The sequence below is a fragment of the Anabrus simplex genome, chromosome 2 (genome assembly GCF_040414725.1).
Source record: "Anabrus simplex isolate iqAnaSimp1 chromosome 2, ASM4041472v1, whole genome shotgun sequence".
In the NCBI taxonomy this organism is placed as follows: domain Eukaryota; kingdom Metazoa; phylum Arthropoda; class Insecta; order Orthoptera; family Tettigoniidae; genus Anabrus; species Anabrus simplex.
Window position 1 is genome coordinate 1,145,436,468 of NC_090266.1, and position 23,284 is coordinate 1,145,459,751.

A 23,284-nucleotide genomic window follows, 5' to 3' on the forward strand; every position below is an offset into this window, starting at 1 on the left:
GTTTATAGAACAGTAGTCGACAAGTATTACTAATCGACTCCGACATTGCCTACAAGTCGATCGTCGACGAAAGAGCTTGCTAGTGCACATAGCGAAAAACTAACCGAAGATGATCGATCGCATTCAACATTATCTCTGGAGTGCATAAATATCGATAACGGAAATATAATGCACGGTTAATCGCTCGTAATAACGGATGCATCAGTGATTGAGTTCTCGCAATAACACAGTTTAATATAGGGATTTTCAAGGGGCAGAAGAAAACTGTTGTTAAAACGGAGTTCTCACTATATGCCGTACTCGTTATGGCGGATTTCTACTGTATAATCAATAATGACCTTTCCCCTCAAAATTTTGTTGTATGTGAACCCACCAGTTACGTTGTCTCACAGATTGATGGATATGGTAGCCCTCAGAAAATTCTTCTAAATGAGAAACACCACCACTCCTTTTACTCTGTCAAGAGGTTTCACTTCTTTTCCCCCTTCTGTAGCAAACAGTGCAACTTTTGGTGATGTTCTTTGCCTTTTCTTTGGTGCAGGGAATATGTATGAGGAAATGAACTCACCTTTTTGCCTGTAGTCAAATGGGTATGGTGCTTCCCGAGATCTACCTTGAACTTGGGTGATTGTACCGTCTCCAGCAGCTGTTGGGCATTTGTGATTCTGAAGCCAGAATACCGTGTCTTCATTTTTAAAGTCATCTTTTGGTATGAAAGGAAGGAGTTGAAAATACACACGTCTAGGAGGTGGAGAAATATGTTTTTAATATCCTTTCACAGTGCATTACATGATAGGAAACAGAACATCACTTAGTCTTTTTAGTCAGCACTTGCATATTCAAGGGCATGGTTGGGTTTCTTGACCTCCTTTCTCGGTGTCTGCTCTGTATCCTTCTTAAATGACTCCCTGTGATAACTGCTGATTTGTGTTCATAGAGAGAAAATAAACATCCACTTCAATCTTAAGAAGTTGACAGACCAGTTTTCATGCTCTCCTCATTCTTACTGATGATCTGGGCAAGTTGACCCTGTGGTTAGGGGCGCGCAGTTATGAGCTTGCATCGGGGAGATAGTGGGTTCAAACCCCATTACCGAGCTCGATAGCTGCAATCGCTTAAGTGCGGCCAGTATCCAGTAATCGGGAGATAGTGGGTTCGAGTCCCACTGTCGGCAGCCCTGAAGATGGTTTTCTGTGGTTTCCCATTTTCACACCAGGCAAATGCCGGGGCTGTACCTTGAATAAGGCCACGGCCGCTTCCTTCCACTCCCTAGGCCTTTCCTATCCCATCGTCGCCAAAGACCTATCTGTGTCGGAGCGACGTAAAACAAATAGCAAACCCCATTGTCGGCAGCCCCGAAGATGGTTTTCCATGGTTTCCCACTTTCACACAAGGCAAATGTTGGGGCTGTACCTTAATTAAGGCCATGGCCGATTCCTTCCTACTCCTAGCCCTTTCATATCCTATCATTGCCATAAGACTATCTGTGTCTGTGCGACTTAAACAAATTCTTGAAAAAAAAAAATAATTCATTCTTACTGATGTCACAAGGAATACCTTTTCTGTCTTTTCTCTCTGCCTGTCATTTGATTTTGTTTTTCTAAATGAATCTGGTGAGGAGTACCAATTTTCCGGAATCAATGTGTGTCCTTGGCCTAACAATGGTCCCCACCTGTTCAGCACTATATTTATACTTGAAGGCCGATGTAGATCTGTTACATCATCACCAGTATGAATTTTGAAATACACGCAGTAGTGTAAACTAATTTACAATTTTTGTAAATTTAATTCAATGTCTTGACAGTTTAGATTTATTTCACTGGGCATAGGAAAAAAACTGTGTAGTGTTATAAATGATATCCCACTCCATATTCTGTTTATACATAAAATATTTAATTTATTCAGTATATATTTCATGAAGGAAGGATAATATAACACACTCTGGTCATTCCACACAAAACAAATCAATGTCCACTAAGCTAGTCAAAAGGAAAATGAGTGTCGTTTGGTCATCTTGGTTTTTACCATTTCTTTCACCCTGAAATTGTGGGAATAATTTCAGTCAGGGTAAAAATAATACAGCATAACTTAGTATACTTAGAAGACAAAAGATGAAAGTGTGTTGCTACTTCTCTGCAAGGCTTTATCACTTTGCTAATAACTGTGAGTCTTCTGTTCAGTGTTTGCTTTGGAGAAATAAGCACATTTCGGCCATGTACCCCGAACTAACAAGAACGGAAAGGAGTAGCTCAAAGAGCGAGAAAGAAATTCTACAAACACAGGTTACTTCTGACCTAGATAATCACATGTAATTTAGGAAAGTAGTCCAGCAAACACTGACAGTCTCATTGCAAAGTAAAGCTAACTGGAAAACAGTTGGAGCATTCTGATGCTGTGGCTCACAAAGATCTTATCTGCTCCAGAGTACAGCTGAAGAATTACTGTAGGACTAGAATCTTGTACAGAAGAAAATGTTGCCCGTATTTTGTTTGGTGGAGACTAGACTTCTGGAATGAAACATGAGAGAAAGAAAATCAATGTACGGAGAAGAAATGAAGGAAGATTCACCTGTGAAATCCAATTACGGGATCATCCAAGAATTTGCCAGTCTATTTCATAAGTTACAAGATTAGTAGACTAACTGCAGAGTTGAAAATGAAGAACATATGGATTATTGGTATGAGCAAGGATGCTAGCTAATGTAATCCCGTTTGATGGTTTTTACCTTTGATGTTGATCATTAATATTTGAGGCATGATAAAATAATAACGTAATGTAACATAAAGACAATAGCATTTCTTGAGCCCAGCACAAATGCAGTGTACAATGTATCACATGCACATAATGTGAATGAAGTAAACAATCTTTTGCCATTTTGAGTAGCTCAGACTGTAAAATGCTGGCCTTCTGATTCCAAGGTAGCAGGTTTGAGGTGCTCAGATATGCCAGCCTTGTGTCAGTAGATTTATCGGTACGGTTAAAGGACTCTGTGGGACAAAATTCTGGCACCCCGATGTCTCAAAGAAACATCCCCCCCCCCAAAAAAAACGTAAAAGTAGTTGGTGGTACTATCAAACGGTCCACCTATTCAATACTGTTAGCTTGTATATTGTCTTATGAAACTGGGACTAGTTTCGACCCCATATGTATTGGGTCATCTTCAGCCATGCTCCAGTTGGAAGACATATGCACACATGTAACCAATAATAAATTAAACAATCTGGTATGTCACAATTTACAATGTTAATTTAAAACATTGATAAAGTCTGAATAACACACCCAAACTTGAAACCAAATGACACATCAAAACTGCAGTGGTTGATGTCGAACTATGTCGTCACTCCTACAGCAACCAAATGTTCCTGAGTTGATCTGGGAGTTGGCATCCCTATCTGTATACACGAGCTACTTGATTTATAATTTAAGATTGTTCAGTAGTAATATGGGTAATGACTTGTATGTAGCTTGAAGGGGAACATTCGTAACTTGAATATGTATTCCTATTCATCAGATTTATTATTATTATTATTATTATTATTATTATTATTATTATTATTATTATTATTATTGTTACCGTGTTTTTGTGGTAGTTATGCGTGAAAGAAGGTGCGGGGTGGTGAACGGGTCTCAAGCTACTAAAGTAAAATTAATTTAAAATTTAACTAGGTTATATTTTCTTTTCAAAAACAAAGAAATAACAAGCATGGCAGGTACAAAGTAGCAAGTCAAAGGGTAGTTACAATATTTACAGGATTTGGGCTTCGAGCCCTGAAAACACAATGCCTGGGCAATCAGCTCAGTTTTACCTCCAAACACAAGTTTCAACAGAGGGACAGAAAACCCCATTCATGCCTAGGAGCCCTAGCTCCAAATTACACTGAAAAGCCTCCACGAGGCATACAACACTCAATTTTCAAAAGAGCCACTCGCTCTCAAATTTAAGCCTCTCCCAGGCCACACCAAACTCCACCTTCAAGTTGTCCTCAACGGACATAACACAGGGTTAAAATACCCAATCTACTGAGGTCTATAAAATGAAAAGAAGGTTAATTAAATGACCTCTAAGGTAACAATTTGAGAGGAGGCGAACTTGCACTCCTAATACACTTTGATTAAGACCTACTTGGCACTAGGCCGATAATACCAGGGCTAATCCCATACTAAAGAGGTGACTTAAGAAGAGAATACTTTGTTTAACGTTAACGAGAATAGGTTGAGAAAAATAAGTCCACCTCAAAACAATATGAGTGGGAGCTCGAGAGGGTTAGCACTCTCTATCCCAGTATGTAGCTTTAAAAGAGAATATATGAAAAGAGTAGTTACATTTAGGAAAAGGTTACATGGTGGAACGCTTAGAACCCGCCCCGAGAGTTAAACTGCTGAGCAAGCAAAGAAAGAAGTTATTAATCGGCCATTACCTTGTTGTTGACCGCTGCCGAGGAAAGAGGCGCTTCCCGCCTCCTGCTATGTACTTAATACACTGAAAGATGGAACAGAAGTGGCCCGGAGACCCTAAAATCAGCAGTTTATATCCTCTCGCGGAAGGTTCTAGGTGTCAGGGGAATGAAAACACCCTCCCACAAACTTTTTATTGGGTAGGATACAGCAACATATTCAAGTTGGGGGAAGATACCTATGATTGGTCAGAGATTAATAACAGAAATTCGGGATTGGTTAAATGCAAAACAAGGGGAAAGAGAGGGGTATACAGCCAACTTAAACAATAACTGAAAAAATTTTTAGCAAAGACAAACATTTGAAATAAAAATTTCTCCAACAAAATAGTTCTTTGACTTCGCACTAGGGTGCACTATTGTTGATCTTCAGTAGTGTCCTCTAGAAGAGAAAGTTCACACTTCTTACTTCAAGCAAAACAAAAACACATAAAAAATGACACAGTTCAAAAACTCAAAATTTTCCACGTGGTGACATCTTTTGAGAAGGTAGCAAATTAATAGCGTATATAAAGTTCAGACTTCCTCCAGCAGAGGAGTTTCAACTGGCGCAAATTTTAAATTAGCGGCGTGGAGGTGTACCGCCCGGTACAATTATTATTATTATTATTATTATTATTATTATTATTATTATTATTATTGTTATTGTTGTTGTTGTTGTTGTTATTATTATTATTATTATTATTATTATTATTATTATTATTATTATTATTATTATTATTATTATTATATTCAAAATCTAAATGTATTCTGTTATGTTTCTTGTAGACTCTTGCACGTGCAGTCATCGTATTGCCATTTTGAGGAGGCGGACGTCACGTACAATGCTTCTGTGACAACTGTAGTTGGACTGCAGGGAGACTTCGTTACTGCAAATCTTGCAGTGTTGTACAAAGAATTTTCTGCCCTACACTTTAATCGCAGCGAGTATAGTCTGGTAAGATAATTTATGTAATGATTTTCATTCATTCATTCATTCATTCATTCATTTATTCATTCAGTCAATCTCACAAGGACACCACCAGGCTGAGTGGCTCAGATGGTTGAGCCACTGGCCTTCTGACCCCAAGTTGGCAGGTTCGATCCTGGTTCAGTCCGGTGGTATTTCAAGGTGCTCAAATACGTTAGCCTCGTATCTGTAGATTTACTGGCACGTAAAAGAACTCCTGCTGGACTAAATTGTGGCACCTCAGCATCTCCGAAAGCCATAAAAGTAGTTTGTGGGGCGTAAAGCCAATATTATTATTATTATTATTATTATTATTATTATTATTATTATTATTATTATTATTATTATTATTATTATCATCATCATCACCACAAGGACACCAAAAAACCTATACTCAGAGGAACAGTTTGCATTAGTCGCAAATTATTTACATGGAAGTACGATATAATTTGCTGTATATGATAAAATGCAATTCATTTCGAAGGGAAAGACAGAAATAAAGTAAATAATATGATGTTTGTGAAAGTAAAAATGCACAGATATGTCAACGATTATGGTGGTGTATTCTGTTTTTTTTTTTTTTCCCTCTATATTTTCTTGAAAGCTTTTGACCTCTAAATGGCTTGCATTTGCAGTTCAGTAATTCTTACATGAAGTTTTAGGCCTGTAACGAAGTGCATCATGTTGTTCCGAGAAGTATTCACATATTGAAATCTTTTTTACGTTTGGTGTATGAAGTGATGAGCAATTGAAGTACCATTTTGTAAAAATGGTGCTGTGGTTGGTCTGCTAAATGTAATAGTAGAGCGTAGAACATAAGTGTGATGTCGTCAGACCTTGTACTGGCCCTGTGAGTAACATTTGACCACAGTATGGGCAAGGCATGAGATTTCTGTGCATTTGATTGTGGCCAGATTATCAGTGTCAAGCGTATAGTATCATTCCATCTCTGAAGTCGTGCAGACACCGGGCTTTCTGTGGGCCACCGTGTCAAGTGTTTTCCACGCGTACCTGGATTTGGGGAAGACCACCACCACCGGGGGCAACTGCTGTGGAGTACGTGTTGATGATAAAAGTCACCACCGGCTAACTCGGATGGTAAGTGGTGATGGATGGGCCTAGAGTGCAGGAGATCACTGGTGAATTCAATGCTGGACAACAACAAAAGTGTAAGCAGCTATGCCATCCAGAACCATCTCCTTGCAATATGGTACAGGAGTCACCATCCCACACATGTACCTATGCTCACTGCCAGTTAGAAGGCACAACTGATATGGGCTAATGATCACCACTTTTGGACTTTTGAAGTACCCCATGGGGAAAGGTCGTTGGGTCAGATGAGTCGAGGTACCAGTTGGTGCACAATGATGGCAGGGTTTCAATCCGTCATCCAGCACATGAGATAATGGGTCCATTTTGCCAGTGTGTGGTGGCCAGCTGGTGGTGACGGTATCATCGTACGAGGACTGTTCACATAGGATGAAATGGGACCCCTGGTATATCTGCCATCATCCCTTACTGGTCAATGATATAGGAACCTGTTGTCTGATCATGTTCACCCATTTGTCTACCTGTGCCACCCAGCAGGAAACCTTTTCCTGTAGCAAGACCATGCACCGGCCCATTGCTCCCGAATTGTGGTGGATCAGTTCAGTGAACACTCCAGATGTGAGGATACCTGTCTAGTCCCAAAAGTCACCCAACGTTAATCCTATTGAACACATCTGAGATACTATGGAGAGGGATCTGTGCACCCTGGACTCTGTTCCAGCCAAACTCCTTGCATTGTGGGAAGTTGTGCGGTGGTCATTTTTCAGCATGGCTTTGTAATGCCTTTGATACCTTGTTGGAGTTCATGTCATGCCATGTGACTGCTATCATCAGGGTGAAAGCACTTCGCACTACTATACTGAGAGTCAACTTAAGACCTTAGCGGTCCCTTTGATGTTAGTCAGACTTCTGGTCGGTGAAAAGGCTTCCGCAGCGCCAAATAGTTCCCTAGGTTTGTTACTTGTTCCTGAAGTCAGGAGCTTCCTTCAGTTTGGTTAGATATTCTGGTGAACTGACTTGATGAATAAAAATTTTTGCCCTGTATAAATATGGAAAATATATCACAGGTTGTATGTTATTCGGGTTCGTTACCAACTCTTATATTTCATACGTAGATGGCTGTGAATAGTTATTGTTCTCAGTGGTGTATGTAGCAAAATAATAATAATTTAATATGATATTGATATCTTATTGCACTGTGTACTTAGTAAGTTTGTTCGAGTTCATTCCACTGTTGATAAGTTCGCATAATAGGTGGGACGTTGAAGATGGATCCAAGAAAACTGTTGGCAATACTGGCTGCAACAGCGTGTTCACTGTTCAGTATTCATAATGGCTGCCAGCTGTGAGCAAGACGTGTGTGATGCTGTGACGCTTGAGTTCCCTGTGAAATACTTTAAAGCTAACAAAAGTAGAGGAAAATAAAGTAGAAAATCTAAACCAAATTGTTTTAAACGTTTACAGTAGCCTACGAGATTAGAATCCACTGTGGACTGTGGAAGACGTGAAAAAGTCCGCGCAGCTGATCGGCATTTCTGTGTACAGTGTTTACGCCGTTCGCTTGGAATGGAAAATCCAAGTCTCCAGGGAAAGAACGATGTGTCAGCTCAGCACTCGCCGTAAATAAAACAGGAAGGGCCTTAACACGGTATGGGAATAGGATCTTTGGCGTATTCGATGATAATAATAATAATAATAATAATAATAATGTGTACTTTACTTTATATTCGCAACCGCCCTCTACCTACAGAAATGTTGTCATGAGAGGATCATGAGTTCGTTTTTACCTTCCGAATGACGAGACTACAATATTTACAACATTCCTGGAAGCATTGTATTTTGCAATCCCACTCACCGGTGGGTTTTTCAGCTTTTTTAACTATGAGAAACTGCCACTGACAGTCGTTGCACGAGAGCGGAATCGTATACGTATGTTGTAAGTCTCCATGTGCCTCACACAAATCGCATTATGAAACAAAAATAATTCTTGCTTCTCTTGCCTCGGAATTGGTCAGTAATCTGTAGGTTTTACATGGTCAATAAAGGAATAAATAGGTATGCTATGTAATCAAAGTACAGCTATGTGAAAGGCAGTGATTTCGTTTGATGCTTCACTATTTCAGAATGAAGTACTGTACTTGTCAGATGGACGCACGGCGTTAATGATAAGCTGGTTGTGGCGGAGATGGAGAACCAGGACGAGACGGGAAGGGGGAACAGGGGACGTGCTCACATGCGGAAGGATACTTTTCCTAAACTCTTAACTTGAATTTCAGTATAGCCAGGTATCTCTAATTCAGTTGCTCATCAGTGTATACTACTGTTGATAAACGAGCAGTTAGGAAGCGAAGGATCAAATAAAAAGATAAATATTATAAAAATATCCTTTTGTTCACCATACAAAATGAAATTGAACAACTCATGTCCCAACAGCTAACTGGTTGGGATTACTCCTAACTAACCATTTTAGCAGTATAGGTGGATCTCATTTATTCCACTAATGCCCCATGCTTTTCACTTTGTATAATTATACTTAAAAGGATGTTTTATTTTAAATTGTCTTTGATGTTTACAGCAACTTATGTTGAAATGTGGATGTTTTGTTTGAGACATATATTTCAGAACAGTGACACTCGCAATTTAGTCGCTGGTTCTGAGAGCCTCAATCTCCTTAATACCTACTGTATTGTCACTATCTGACGATTTTACACGTATCACTGTGCACTGGTTAGTGTACCCATCCTGGGCATATCAGGGCAACTATTACATAATTCGGTTTCACAAACAGATGTATAAATGGAATTGTTGGATGAGAACCTTCGGAAGTCATTTCCCGGGCTTGAAGTCTCGTCCTCCCTACTTCCATTGCATCAATGGCTGGAGCTCACAAAGCATACTGGCAGTGGAATGTTCGTAAGAGAAAATAGACACTATATGAAATATAATGAAAGTAGGGTTTTCTATAATGTGAGAGGAATACACTAATATTATTAAATGAGAAGAATCTTCGTTGAAAATATTTGCTAAACATTTTATTATACTGATAAAATCACTCGGTAACTACACGAGATGATGCCATATTACAATACATAAACAAAGAAATAATCAAGGCAGAAGCAATAATTATATATAGTATGCCTTAACGTCCTTTTAGTTTATTCACATTTGTAGTTGTCGCTTGGCATACCTTAAATCATTTGATTAATACGCACTGATACGTGGATTTATTTATCTATAACAGTGATATTAATTGGCATCTATTAATTTAATAGGCTAATAAAAAATGGCACCTTCTTGTTGAATCATACAGTTGATTAAATATCATGGTTGTGGAATGTATGCATTCCAATAGTACATCTACTTTTACACACGAGATTGCATAGCCGTATATCAAACACATGGTCTATTTGACCACGACAGTTATATATTACACTGAACATATACGCGTATCCTGGGTTTACCTAACAAATTATATTCAAAGTAAAATCAACGCTTGTATCGAACCCATCACCATAAAACACTTCGGGAATAATAAAACACGTAAACACATTACATAGAAAAATATCAAACATATATCACACAATACATCTTGAAGACCGGGCGAGTTGGCCGTGCGCGTAGAGGCGCGCGGCTGTGAGCTTGCATCCGGGAGATAGTAGGTTCGAATCCCACTATCGGCAGCCCTGAAAATGGTTTTCCGTGGTTTCCCATTTTCACACCAGGCAAATGCTGGGGCTGTACCTTAATTAAGGCCACGGCCGCTTCCTTCCAACTCCTAGGCCTTTCCTATCTCATCGTCGCCATAAGACCTATCTGTGTCGGTGCGACGTAAAGCCCCTAGCAAAAAAAAAAAAAAAAAAAAAAAAAAAAAAAAAAAAACATCTTGAAGATATGGCTTAATCAAGCCATAGTATCAGGTTAAACCCATGGTTCCATCATGAGTCGAACTCAAGTTCTTCATCTTCCGAGGTAAAAAATATGAAACTCCTATCACGAGCTAATTTAATGCATGAAACTGGGGAGGAGTCATCCTTTGCAAAATCATAAAATTATTCACGTTACTCATAAAGTATCATTAGAATGGGATCGATACTGTACTGGCAAATGAAAGGAAGCTTGGAGGTAGACACTAAGATTGTTGGAAACAACACAGTCTCCCCTCAGACCCTGCAAATCCTTACGTCGTAAATCCGTCAGTGTATGACAATAGCTGTGTGTCCAGGTCTGCGGCTACAAAAACACATTGTACTCCTTATTTCTTTCTTTCTTTCTTTCTTTCTTTCTTTCTATCATCTCGGCTCGTTCTCAAGTACGCATTCATTTGAGAGCCATCACTTCTTATTATTCATTATCTGGCTATATATTCAGCCTAATTCAATATATCACAACAGCCATAATTATTATAATCTTTTATCATTCCAACATCTCAGACGTCTCACAAGCTTCACCTTCCCATATCATACTACTGCATCTCAAATCCATTCTATTAATTTACAGAGAAGACTCCATTCTCACAGGTTGTTTAACTAATTCAATTTACTCGCATATCTATATAATTCACATATTACCTCAGTTTGGACATCTGCAATGATCATTTATCATCATATGGGATTTATAAATACCTGAATCACCTTGCAGCAAACACATATTTTATATTCAAATTACTATGAAAATCTTATGCCTCCGCTGGCGGGACTTAGTGTTTACAGTGCACTATGTCTTCTGGTATGGGCTAGAGCAATCTTGTTACTTTCATTGATCTGTCTCAGCTTTATCCTTGGCTTTGACAAAATGAAAGTGACAGGTATGAGTGATGCTAGTAATGCCATTCCTTCTGCAGCCAGTCCCTGCTATGAATGGTGAGAAAATATTGCTCATAGGGTCGGTTGGTGCATGCATTTCAGTGGGCTTAGCAGACTGCAACTACTGGCTCGGTGAGGAAAGCAATGGGAAACTACCTCACTCCTCATTTCCCTAGTACGCCTCTTCAGTGATGCCTAGGCGAAGCTGTTGAGGATCCAACCAGCCTTCGGTCTGAGGACTAAACATACATACATACATACATGAAAATCTTTACCAGATAGTAACATTACGAAGAAGTTATAAATTTAGCTAAAGTGCCAGCCGTGAATCGTACAACGGTAGGGGGATGGGGGTCATTGTAGTGCGTTGCAATGCACATGGAAGCGAGAAACTTTATCCCTTGTAAGTTAAAAATTTCATTTTCCCGTATTGAACTGAGATTCACAATTAAAATATCAAGGAAGGTTCAACCTTTTCAATACAAAACGTGTTGCATAAGATGTTCACAACATAATATTTATTAAATAGTTAGAACCGGTTTCGACGCTCATTGCGTCATCATCAGCTACAAAAATCACAAATGGGCAAAGTACATGTCATAAAAATGCATTAATAACTCTTACATAGCTGAATACAAATGGTAGACAGCTTTTTCTTAAAAGCTAGAAGAACATGAGTAAAATATGATGATTTGATGTGACACATAAAAGCATAGTGGTTTGATGGGTAAGTATTGTGCATAAAATTGAACTGATGCTTTGAACATAAAAGTCTGAATATGATGATAAAACGATGTAGTAAAAACAAAGTAGTAAAATTGTCCACTCTTCTGATGTTCAATTCAGGCACATAAGTCCAGGTCCGATGTTATATAGCAATACCAACAAAAAGATTTTGTCGAGGCCGGGATACCTGATGTTGGGCGATTGAATAAGGTTGATCTTCGAATTAGTCTCAGCTCAACAGGGTGAGTCTTAAAAGAAAGGAAAGAAAAACTAAGTTAGTGAAATGAAAGTCTAAATGGAGTCGCGGCCAAGGATGATAGAGTATGAGACTCACCTTGTTTAGCGTGCTGAGTGTGTGGTGTAAGAAGAGTTGTGGACAAGTGAGATGGGTGTGACTGAGTAGCGAAGTTAGAGTGAGAGGGGTGGAAGAGGGGGGGGGGGGAGTGGAGAGGAGATGGGTAGGGAGGCAGAGTTTAAGGCGGGTCAGGAGGGCGGAGTGGCAGTGGTGTGGGACGTAAAAGAGTACTGTGGAGAGCGTGAAAGATCGATTTTCCTCCCGTGGTTTTTATACCTCTAAAGACTTCTATTAGGAAGTCGAAAAGAATGTTGGATTTTTCTGAGATTTCGTTAAGATTTAAGTTAGGGTTAAAAAATTGGTCTAGGTGAATAAAACAGTTCTCCGTAACGTCGAGTAAAGGGCCTTTATTTATGTTTTTGAGAATTTCTAGGTCTTGTTCTATGGTAGTAAAATTATGCTTTAAGTCATGTATATGTTGGCCTATTGCGGAAAATCTATTATATCTGATGGCATTAACGTGTTCTAAGTATCTATCTTTGAAGCTGCGCCCGGTCTGTCCGATGTATGAGGAAAAACCGTTTTTGCATTGAAAACGGTAAACGCCTGACATTGCGTAAATGTCAGACCTGTTAACTGATTTGGAATTGTGAACTATATCTATGTTTCTGTTGCTGGTTCTGTAAGAAATTTTAATATTATTTTTCTTGAAAATATTCGTTACACTGTGTATGTTTTCGTTAAAGGTGAAGGTGGCGAATAGGGCAAGGTTATGTCTTTCTTTGGTTAATGTTGTCTTTAGTCTATGTTTACATTTGTTAATGATGCGTTCTATGAATGAGGTGTTATAACCATTGAATTTAGCAATGGCACGAATGGTGTTCAATTCCTTCTTTAGGTTTTCCTTGGATAACGGTATTTTTAGTGCACAGTCTACCATACTATAGTAAGTGTGGATGTGTAGAGTCATTTCTGATAGTAGTCGCTGTTTGGGTTGGTTTTCTGTAGATATTGTATTCTAAAGAAGAAGGATGTCGTTTAATTGTAAGGTCTAAAAAATTGATCGAGTAATTGGACTCGGATTCTAATGTGAATTTTATATTAGAATCAATCTTGTTTAAGTTATTAAGAGTGGTAGCTGCATTAACCGTTCTGTCATCTAGAATAACCAGAGTATCATCAACAAATCTAGACCAGAAGTGTATATTTGAAAAAGTGTTATTGATATTAATTGCAGTGTCTTCTAGGAAATCTATGTAAATTTCAGTCAAAATTCCTGAGGCCGGCGACCCCATAGCCAGTCCATCTTGTTGGTAAATGCATTTATCAAATGTGAAATAGTTGTTATGTATTACGAGTTTTAGGACCTGCATAAAGTCTTGGATCTCTAGTTTACTTAGCCCACTATATGTTTTTAGGTTTTTTTGTATTATGGGAAGGAGTTTTTTGGTGTTGATACTGGGATACATATTATTAATATCGAATGAGTGAAGGGTGTGAAATGGTAGTATTTCAAATTTATTCAGTTTTTCGATTAGTTCGATGGTGTTTTTTACAGATTTTTTCGACTGAAATTTATAGTTTTTACTAAGAAATTTTTGTATGAATTGGGCCAGTTTATATAATGGGCTAGGTCTATAGTTGATGATGGGGCGTATGGGGACGCCGGTCTTATGGATTTTGGGGAGAGCTTTAGCGGTAGGCAGGCCGGGATTCATATTAATTAATCTTGTTTTTTCTTGTTCTGTAAAAAGGAATGATGTATTTTTTAAAGTTTGTTTTAGGAGACGTTGGATTTGCTGTGTCAGATCTTTTTTGACTAAAGAGAAAGAACCAGTGTTGAAAAAACTTTGTTTTTTCGATATAATCATTTTTATCCATGATGACCGTTGTATTGCCCTTATCAGCTTTTGTGATGATAAGGTTATGAACTTTAATTTTTTTCGCGAATTTTGTAATGTGTTCTCGTTCTGCGAAGTTTTTTTTATGTGAACTAATATTAGTGGGAGTTGTTCTGTTTTTTAGGTTATTGATTTTGTTTAAAGTTCGTTTGACATCGAATCTAACCTCATCTTGTGCGTCTAAAGGTATTTTATTTATGGCTGTTTCGGATTCTATGAATAGTGTGGTAGTGATGTTGACTTTATTTGGATTAGGCCAATTGTGTTTTGGTCCTTTTTGGAGGATCTCGTTTTCCTTGTCTGAAAGTGTTATTTCTGTTAAGTTAGCTACTGGGGGATGAAAATGTTCTATTAAAGACTCTAGGTTACGGGTACTCGATTCGTTAGGAAATGTTGTAGTTGGACTATTCAGCCTTGCGTTATTTTTAAGGTTGTTAAGTTCCTTCTCATGTGTTGCTTGTTTTTGTTCAAGTATATAGAACAGTTTGTCCGCAATTTTATTTTGGAATATATTCCATTGAGCTTTAGAAAGTAAATGTGCTGTCTCAAGGTGCGTCTCATATAGTTCATTTAAAAAAGATTTTTTCTTGTATAAAAATCTTATTTCATTCTTAAGCCAGATTTTATTTACCTTGGCTTGGGTTTTCGAGTGTTGAGGAGATTTTCGTTGTATTTTTTTCGAGTTATTTTTAAGAAAGTTCGGAGTTAAATTGTATAATAGACATTGTTTTAAGAAACGAATGTCCTTGCCCAGTTTTGCCATGTATTGATGGGCTTTAAATTTTGCTTGGTTAGCTTTGTCATTATAAGTTAAAAACTTCATTTTCCCGTATTGAACTGAGATTCACAATTAAAATATCAAGGAAGGTTCAACCTTTTCAATACAAAACGTGTTGCATAAGATGTTCACAACATAATATTTATTAAATAGTTAGAACCGGTTTCGACGCTCATTGAGTCGTCATCAGCTACAAAAATCACAAATGGGCAAAGTACATGTCATAAAAATGCATTAATAACTCTTGCATAGCTGAATACAAATGGTAGACAGCTTTTTCTTAAAAGCTAGAAGAACTTGAGTAAAATATGATGATTTGATGTGACACATAAAAGCATAGTGGTTTGATGGGTAAGTATTGTGCATAAAATTGAACTGATGCTTTGAACAAAAAAGTCTGAATATGATGATAAAACGATGTAGTAAAAACAAAGTAGTAAAATTGTCCACTCTTCTGATGTTCAATTATGACATGTACTTTGCCCATTTGTGATTTTTGTAGCTGATGATGACGCAATGAGCGTCGAAACCGGTTCTAACTATTTAATAAATATTATGTTGTGAACATCTTATGCAACACGTTTTGTATTGAAAAGGTTGAACCTTCCTTGATATTTTAATTGTGAAACTTTATCCCCTCGTCATAGGAAAGTTCGATAATCCACAATGTTTTAAGGGTGTCGGGCACTTTCCATGCCAGTACAAAGCATCTAAAAATACAAACAGTACAGAAATCAAAAAAATAATGCATTTGCACAGGGGAACCAGCATCATTTATCCTCGTCTTCGAATTGTGTGATTTTTTCTTTCGTTGCGCGAGGTTATTTTTTCAGCGATTTATCCAAGTGCATTATTTGAACATTGTAAATGCAGTGGCAGTTCCTTGCTGTTTAATTGTACAGTTCAAGTAAGGTGATATGCTTCTTTCCTGAAGTTCCCTGTAGGTTTCATTCCATGCTAGTATAAAACCTGCCAGTAAACAAATGGTATCCATTGGACTGGCCTACTTTTTGTGCTTCCATTACTGGTTGTAATACTATCCTGTTTCAGGAGAAACAGTAAATATGCCTAGAGGCAATACATTTATTTATTTATTTATTTATTTATTTATCTATCTATCTATCTATCTATCTATCTATCTATCTATCTATCTATCTATCTATCTATCTATCTATCTATCTATCTATCTATCTATCTATCTATCTATCTATCTATCTATCTATCACACTACAGGTCTTATTGTCCCAATTACAGTGGCTTATTACAATGTATGGACCAAACTCAAAAACAAATAAAATAAACAGGCATGCTTGAAGGAGTAGGGTATACCCTAAAGGAAACTAAGTAATTGGCGTTTGCCATTAGTCGCAAGATTGCTCACAACATTGCGAAATTTGAAATAATAATAATAATAATAGAATGACTGTTGCTTGTTCATCTGTTTAGTGCCCGGAGCCAACTGACCTAGTATTTTGGTGTACTACTGCAGAGGTGCCAACTATTACGGATTGCCCGTAATGATTACGGATTTCACTTTGTGATTACGGCATTACGGTCGAAGGGGAAATTATTACGGAAAATCAAACATTGTCACGATAAAAATTAATTTCTACGAAAAAAAGGAAAGAAGTAAAAAATGTTCAATCCCTTAGAGCATTACTGGTCAACCCTCCTCATTTCATTGTTTGTAAGTTGGCAACTTAACATATTTGGCAGTTATTTGGTCGTCACTTCCTTTTGTTTCCCGCGAGAGTTGTGAAATCATGGCCAGCTACATACATATACGCTGCTCTCTTAGCTAGAATGACGCATGAAGTCGGCCGTGAGGTAGGCTCTACTCCTTGCTACTCACTACTCCTCGCTCTGCTGCAGTTCTCCAGTGCGCGCATTCGGTGCATAGAACGAGTGGTATATTTAGCGCATTTCAGTTCTAATTTTCCTAGTCGTTGATTCGAACAGAGGTGATTGGTTTTTTAAAATGAAGCGGAGCAATTGTCAAATTGCATCTTCTTCTAAGAAGATAGCAGTGTTACAGAAATATTGAGACGGTTACACAAAGGAATGGCCATGCCTACTTGTTTTTCGTGTTAGTGAAAACCATGTGTTCTGCAGTGTGTGTTCGTGTGATTTCTCTGTGGCTCACGGCGGACGTGATGATTGCAGACTACACATAGAATCCAAGAAACATCACACGTACGGTGAATCAAAATTACAAAACCAGTCTGTTTCATCGATCTTCGTGAAAGGTAATGAAACGGCGGTGACAATGCCAAATTGCTGTTCACATCATTTCTTTTGGAGAATAATATTCATTTATTAGTCTCAGATCACGCTGGAAATTTGTTTAGATCAATGTTCCCCGACTCTAAAATATCTCAGAAATATGGTTGTGCAAGAACTAAAACCTCTGCTTTAGTTCAATACACGGCATCTGAGGCAAAAAGGAAATAAGTGAACTTTGTCAAATAATGCCTTTTTCTTTGGCTACTGATGGTAGTACGGATTCAAATGCAGTTAAACTTTATCCTATAGTTGTCTCTTTCTTTAATGTTCAGAGATGCCAAATATCAACTCTTCCGTTGTCATTGTTAGAGAGTACCGACAATACTGGTGAGGAATTTTTCTCTGTTATTAATAGTGAATTGTCTTCTTTAGCCATTCCATGGGGATATTGCATTTCTTTTTCATCTGACAATGCATACACAGTGATAGGGGCAAATAAAGGTGTTGTCAAATTTGTGAAGGACAGGCATTCTTCTGTTTATGTCCCAGGTTGTTGATGTCATCTCATACACATCTGTGCACAAAAAGCAGCAGCCCAATTACCAGCCAATGTAGAGAACTTTTTGGTTCAGTTATATTACTATCTTGATAAGAGTTCTAAAAGGCAAAACATGTTGAAAGTTTATCAGTCTGTTTGTGGCACAGAGGGTCACAAAATTTTCAAATATGTTAGTACCCGTTGGCTCTCACTTCTTCAGTCTAATGATAGAGTTCTTGAGCAGTGGGAAGCTTTGAGACTCATGTTTTGTAGTGAGACCCACCATAAAAATGAGACCACCAAGCAGTTTGAAACTGTGAAATCTTTCATACAAGACCCACACACAAAACTGTTTTGCTACTTTCTACAGAGTACACTTCCTGATTTTAACTTGGTGAATATATTTCGGCAACAGGATACTTCAGCCATGCATCTTCTTAGGAGGAAACTTACTGTTCTTTTAACTGACCTTTTGGTCAGATTTGTTCAGCCATGTTCTATTCAGTCAGAAACTACCTCCCTTTTGAGTGTTGAATTCAAGAGGAGGAAATACCAGAAAGCCAATGAGGACTTGGTAATTGGAGCAAAAGCTAGGGCATACTTGAAAGTTAATGACTGTGATGAAGACATGTTTTATAATTCTGTAAGAGAGTTTTATATGGCAGCTTGCAGTTACATTACAGGAAATTTCCCCTTGATGATGAATTTCTTCATCATGCCGAAGTTGTAGACATATCTCTCAGAATCAAGGTTTGCTATTCATCTCATGAATACTTTGTTCGAAGATTCCCAACTTTGGTCAAAGTAAGTGAACATGACAAACTTGAAGAGAAATTTGTAGTTTACCAGTGTGATACTTTTGCGGAATATATTGTACATCGACCTAACATTGGTGTGAATTGGGGCAACATTGCAAAGCTTAAAAATGAAAGTGGACAAATTAAGTATAAAACTTTAAGTAATGTTGTATTTGCAGTACTAAGTGTACCTCATAGTAACTCTCCCACAGAAAGAGTTTTCAGTGTCGTTAGGAAAAATCAGACAGAATTCAGGCCTACATTAAGTACATCCACACTGGAATCACTTCTGGTTCTCAAGATGAAAATGTCATGTCAGAGAGAAGTATGTGTCAAGCAAACCTACACTGGAAAGCAGCTGCTGGGTGCGAAACAAGCTACAAAGAATTTTTTATCGCAGAACTAACAAGTAATGAGTAAATTTTTTTTGTAATATGATATACTTTAGAATAGGTTGCTTTAGGAAAGGGCAAACGGGGTGCTTTGGATTTGACTCGTAAACATTTACAGCGGGGGGGGGGGGGTCGACACACTTAAAAATGGGATTACTGATAACCCCCTTCGAAGGTTGGTATCTCTGCTACTGTCGCTTGGCCCCGATAGCACATCACTTTGTGCTGAGTGCGCTAGTCCCTTTTCTTTTTTGCTGACTCTGGTCTACCATCTAACTATTTAGACACAGATTTGTTTGTTTACTTGCATCATCACTATTTACAACTATGCAATCTTCTAAATACATTTTTTCACACAGATATCTCACGGCACTTAGATATTTGTTCAAATTGTTTTCACTGTTCCACTCCTTAATTAACCAAGCAATAACTCTTGTAATATCCTTATGTTTGCACCACGCTATTTGTTTCTCACTTAAAAATTTCTTTCTCAAAACCTCCGTTTTCTCACATTCCCCAATCAGATTTAGATCGTCCATCTTCTTTTCACATCGAATACATACTGAGTTGTCATTTCTCTTGATCCAACCCTTATTCTTATGCAGCCCCATTATCTACCAAATCAACTCCCCTTTCCATATATTATTTCCAAATTTTATACTAATCTTAGAGACTTGGCGTACCTTGTAGAATAAACTCAGAGAAGCTCTCTTGCCGCATTCCTCTAACAACCCTTGCTTTTTGATGTCCTTAATTCTGGCTATCATCGCTCTCTGCCCCCTGCTCCCTTTACCCTTCCATATCTCCGTCCAGATATAACTTAACCCTATCCTCTCCACATAGGTTTTAATTAACATCAACCAACTCTCTGTGTACATACTCTTTTCGTGTTGCTTAAAGGCCTCCTGGACCACTGCGCCACCCTGTCCTCTCCTCAGTCTCATCAGATAGTTTAGAACCCTCCGAGCGCAGTCTACTTGCATGTATTCTCCACATAATAATGCCACTCCCACGTTCACGGTGCATTGAGGTAGCCTCATACATATTTTACTAAACTTATGTGACTTGATTTAGCGAATCCAATTTTTTTTTTTTTCCAGCCCCCAAATTTCTGCCCCATACAGTACTTTACTCATTACTGTCGTCCTATACACCAGTCTCAATATCCTATAGCTTATCCCCGGGAATTTTGCAATTAAGATTTTGACCTTTGAAAGTGTTGCCACCCCTGTCCACTTTGCCTTTTTGATATGATCATCCCTCCCCCTTCTGTTTAGTACCACTCCTAAGTATTCTATCTTGTCTACCTCTTCTGTGCCTTTGCTGGTGGGACCTAGTGTTTACAGTGCACTATGTCTTCTGGTATGGGCTAGAGCAATTTTGTTACTTTCAATGATCTGTCTCAGCTTTAGCCTTGGCTTTGACAAAATAAAAGTGACTGAGTTATGAGTGATACTAGTAATGCCATTCCTTCTGCAGCCAGTCCCTGCTATGAATGGTGTGAAAATATTGCTCATGGGGTCGGTTGGTGCATGCATTTCAGTCGGCTTGGCAGACTGATATGTAATAGCAACTTCTGGCTCGGTGAGGAAAGCAACGGGGAAACTACCTACTCCTCATAGGGTCGGTTGGTGCACTCCTCATTTCCCTAGTACGCCTCTTCAGTGATGCCTAGGCCATCTATGACAGTTGATGGCAGAGCTGTTGAGGATCCCACCAGCGGAATCGCTGACGGACTGAACGTACATACATATACTATCTCTTCTATGTATTCTCCCTGTAACTTCCATTTCTTTTTCACTTTTCGCCTCTTGACTTTGCTTATAGTTAATACCTTAGATTTGTTGCAGTTAACTTTTAATGCCCACTTCTTTGCGTATTCTGATAGCTTACCCCAGACTCCTTTGGAGACTGCCCCTCGTCGAAGCCATTAATATGACATCATCTGCAAAAATCAAGCCCGGTATATCTAGATAGTTCATAACAGACACTGCCCGTTTTTCTCTTCCATGCCCTTTCAAAATGTCATTAATAAACAGTAAAAATAGCAGCGGCGAAAGTTTACAGCCTTGTTTTAGCCCCGTCTTACAGTCTATGGGCTGAATGATTAAATTCTCTTTTACCCTGACGCAGCAATGGACCTTCCCATATAACGCTTCTATAGCTTGTATCATTTTTCTTGAGACCCCTAACCTGCCTATTTTTTCTACCAGTACTTGTCTGCTAACCGTATCGAAGGCTTTTTCAAAGTCAATGGCCGCTAGGTACACGCATCCTCTTTCTCTACTTAAATATTTATTCAGTATCATCCTGTCATAATATTGTCTACGGTTTGTCTCCCTTTTTGGAATCTTCCTTGAAATATTGACTTTATTGATTGGGTTTCTGCCCAGCTTGATAACCTATTAGCCAAAACCCCTGCATAAGTCTTACTCGGCGAGTCTAGTAACGTTATTTCTTGACAGTTACTTGGTGTGTTCTTGCTTCCTTCTTTTTTGTAAATTGGGCAGATGATTCCGCCTTCCCATTCTTTTAGAATGGTGCCGCTGTCAAAGATCCTGTTGCATAATTTAACTATTCCCTCCCTAATTTGCCTGTAATTCCACACTTTTTTCCAGCATAATTTATTTATTCCATTCCTACCCCCTGCCGATTTGTTCTTAAGTTTACCTAATACCTCTTGTATTTTCTCTATAGATATCACTTTGTATAGTTCGTTTATACTAATTTCTAAATTACTCCAAGTGTTCTTCATCCCGTCCTCACATTTCCACCTATTCCTGGTGCCTAACAAGCCCTTGAAGTAGGTTACCCATTGGTCATAGCCGATTACAGCTTTCTCAACCCTTTTCCTTCCTCTGTTAATTCTGTTTATTCTTTCCCATACTCTCTCTGCTTGGTTTAATTTGCGTTCCCTGTTGATCACCTCTGTTTGTTCTGTAATCCATGACATCTTTCTCTCATCAATTTTCTTTTTGTATTCTTTCCTTAACCTACAGAAAGCTTCTCTATCCTCCCTATCCTCACTTAGTCTATATTTTTTTAAAGCCTTTAGAACTTGGCCCCTTAGAATCTTACAATTTCGTACCACCCATCCAAACCATTCTTCCTCCCATCCCTTCCTTTCTTCATCTGTGCCGCCCTCATAGGATACTCAATTAGGTCTGATGCCCTATCTATATTATTTTCCTCTAACGCCGCTTCCCACCCACATTTTATTAGCTGCACCTCCTGTTTCATAAAGTCCTCTAAGTTTCTAGAAGACTTCTCGGTCCATATATATGTGGAATAGCTTCTGCCCCTCTCTTCCACTCTATTTTTAAGCCCTGTCCTTTCTTCCGCTATATTCCTTTCTAGCCATACCCCTATCGGTGCGTGGTGTGACTCTATCCAGTCTGCAATTTCAGTCCTAATTTTCCTTAGTATATCCCCCGAACACAACACTAAGTCAATCACACTTCCCCCTTTAGCAGTTATATATGTCAATTTTCCTTCATTGTCCCTCTCCCAAAAGCCATTTAAAATGTAGAATTTTCCTGCCTCACAGAACTCAAATAGCAACCCCCCATAGCTGTTTCTTTCCTTATCTTTGCTTCTTCTTTCTACCCTTAAATCTACTTCCTCTTCTTTCTAGAACATTGGGAATAGCTCCCCTATCCTGGCATTCCAGTCACCCATCAGTAATATCCCATCTTCTTCAAACTTCTCCCTGATTATACTGACTTTCAAGAGTAGCTCCTCCAGCAGTTTATCATTCACGTACGGAGATCCCTTGGGGTGACAATATACACACGCTATACATGTCTTTCTTTCTTTTCCCTCCTCTCTTCCTATATTACATCTTAACCATAATACTTCATCTAAATCATTCTCAGTTTCCTCCACCAACTCGTTGATTTCTTCCTTAATTAACACTACTATTCCCCCAGGTGCTCGTCCCTTCTCCTTATGTTTTTTTCTTTGCTTTACTTTTAACTGTGAAACCCCCCCCCCCCAAGTTATCTCCGTACCCGGTTGTATCCAAGTCTCCAATAGTGCTACAATCTCATAACTTTCAACTACCTTTATCACCTCTTTATTGTTTCTTTTTCCTAGCAGGCCTTCTGTATTTATGAATCCTACTTTCCATTCTAGTTACAGCTTACTCCCACTTCCTCCTCCATTACTTTCCTTATTCTTACTTCTTGTCATCATTAGCCTCTCACCCTCTGCCTCTCCCCCTTCATATCTTGACAGTTTAGGGTGCTCTGTCTTATCTATATCATCAGTGCCCTTGATCAGCAGTCTGTCTTCTGTCCTGTCTTGAACCCAGGTCCTCTTCTTTCAGGTTCTCTTCCATAACTCTCTCTCTCTCTCTCTCTTGCTCTCGCTCTCTCTCT

The 23,284-nt window shown here is 38.6% G+C and overlaps 1 protein-coding gene across 3 annotated transcripts in view; it reads left to right on the plus strand.

Annotated features, from left to right (window-relative positions):
• Pat1 (Protein interacting with APP tail-1) overlaps window positions 1–23,284 on the plus strand; it is a 249,915-nt gene that overhangs the window by 113,946 nt on the left and 112,685 nt on the right. For all 3 annotated transcript variants that reach the window (XM_067139744.2, XM_067139745.2, XM_067139746.2), the window contains one exon: window positions 5,223–5,391. In XM_067139744.2, the coding sequence (XP_066995845.1) occupies window positions 5,223–5,391 (169 nt within the window). The remainder of the gene's footprint in view (window positions 1–5,222; window positions 5,392–23,284) is intronic.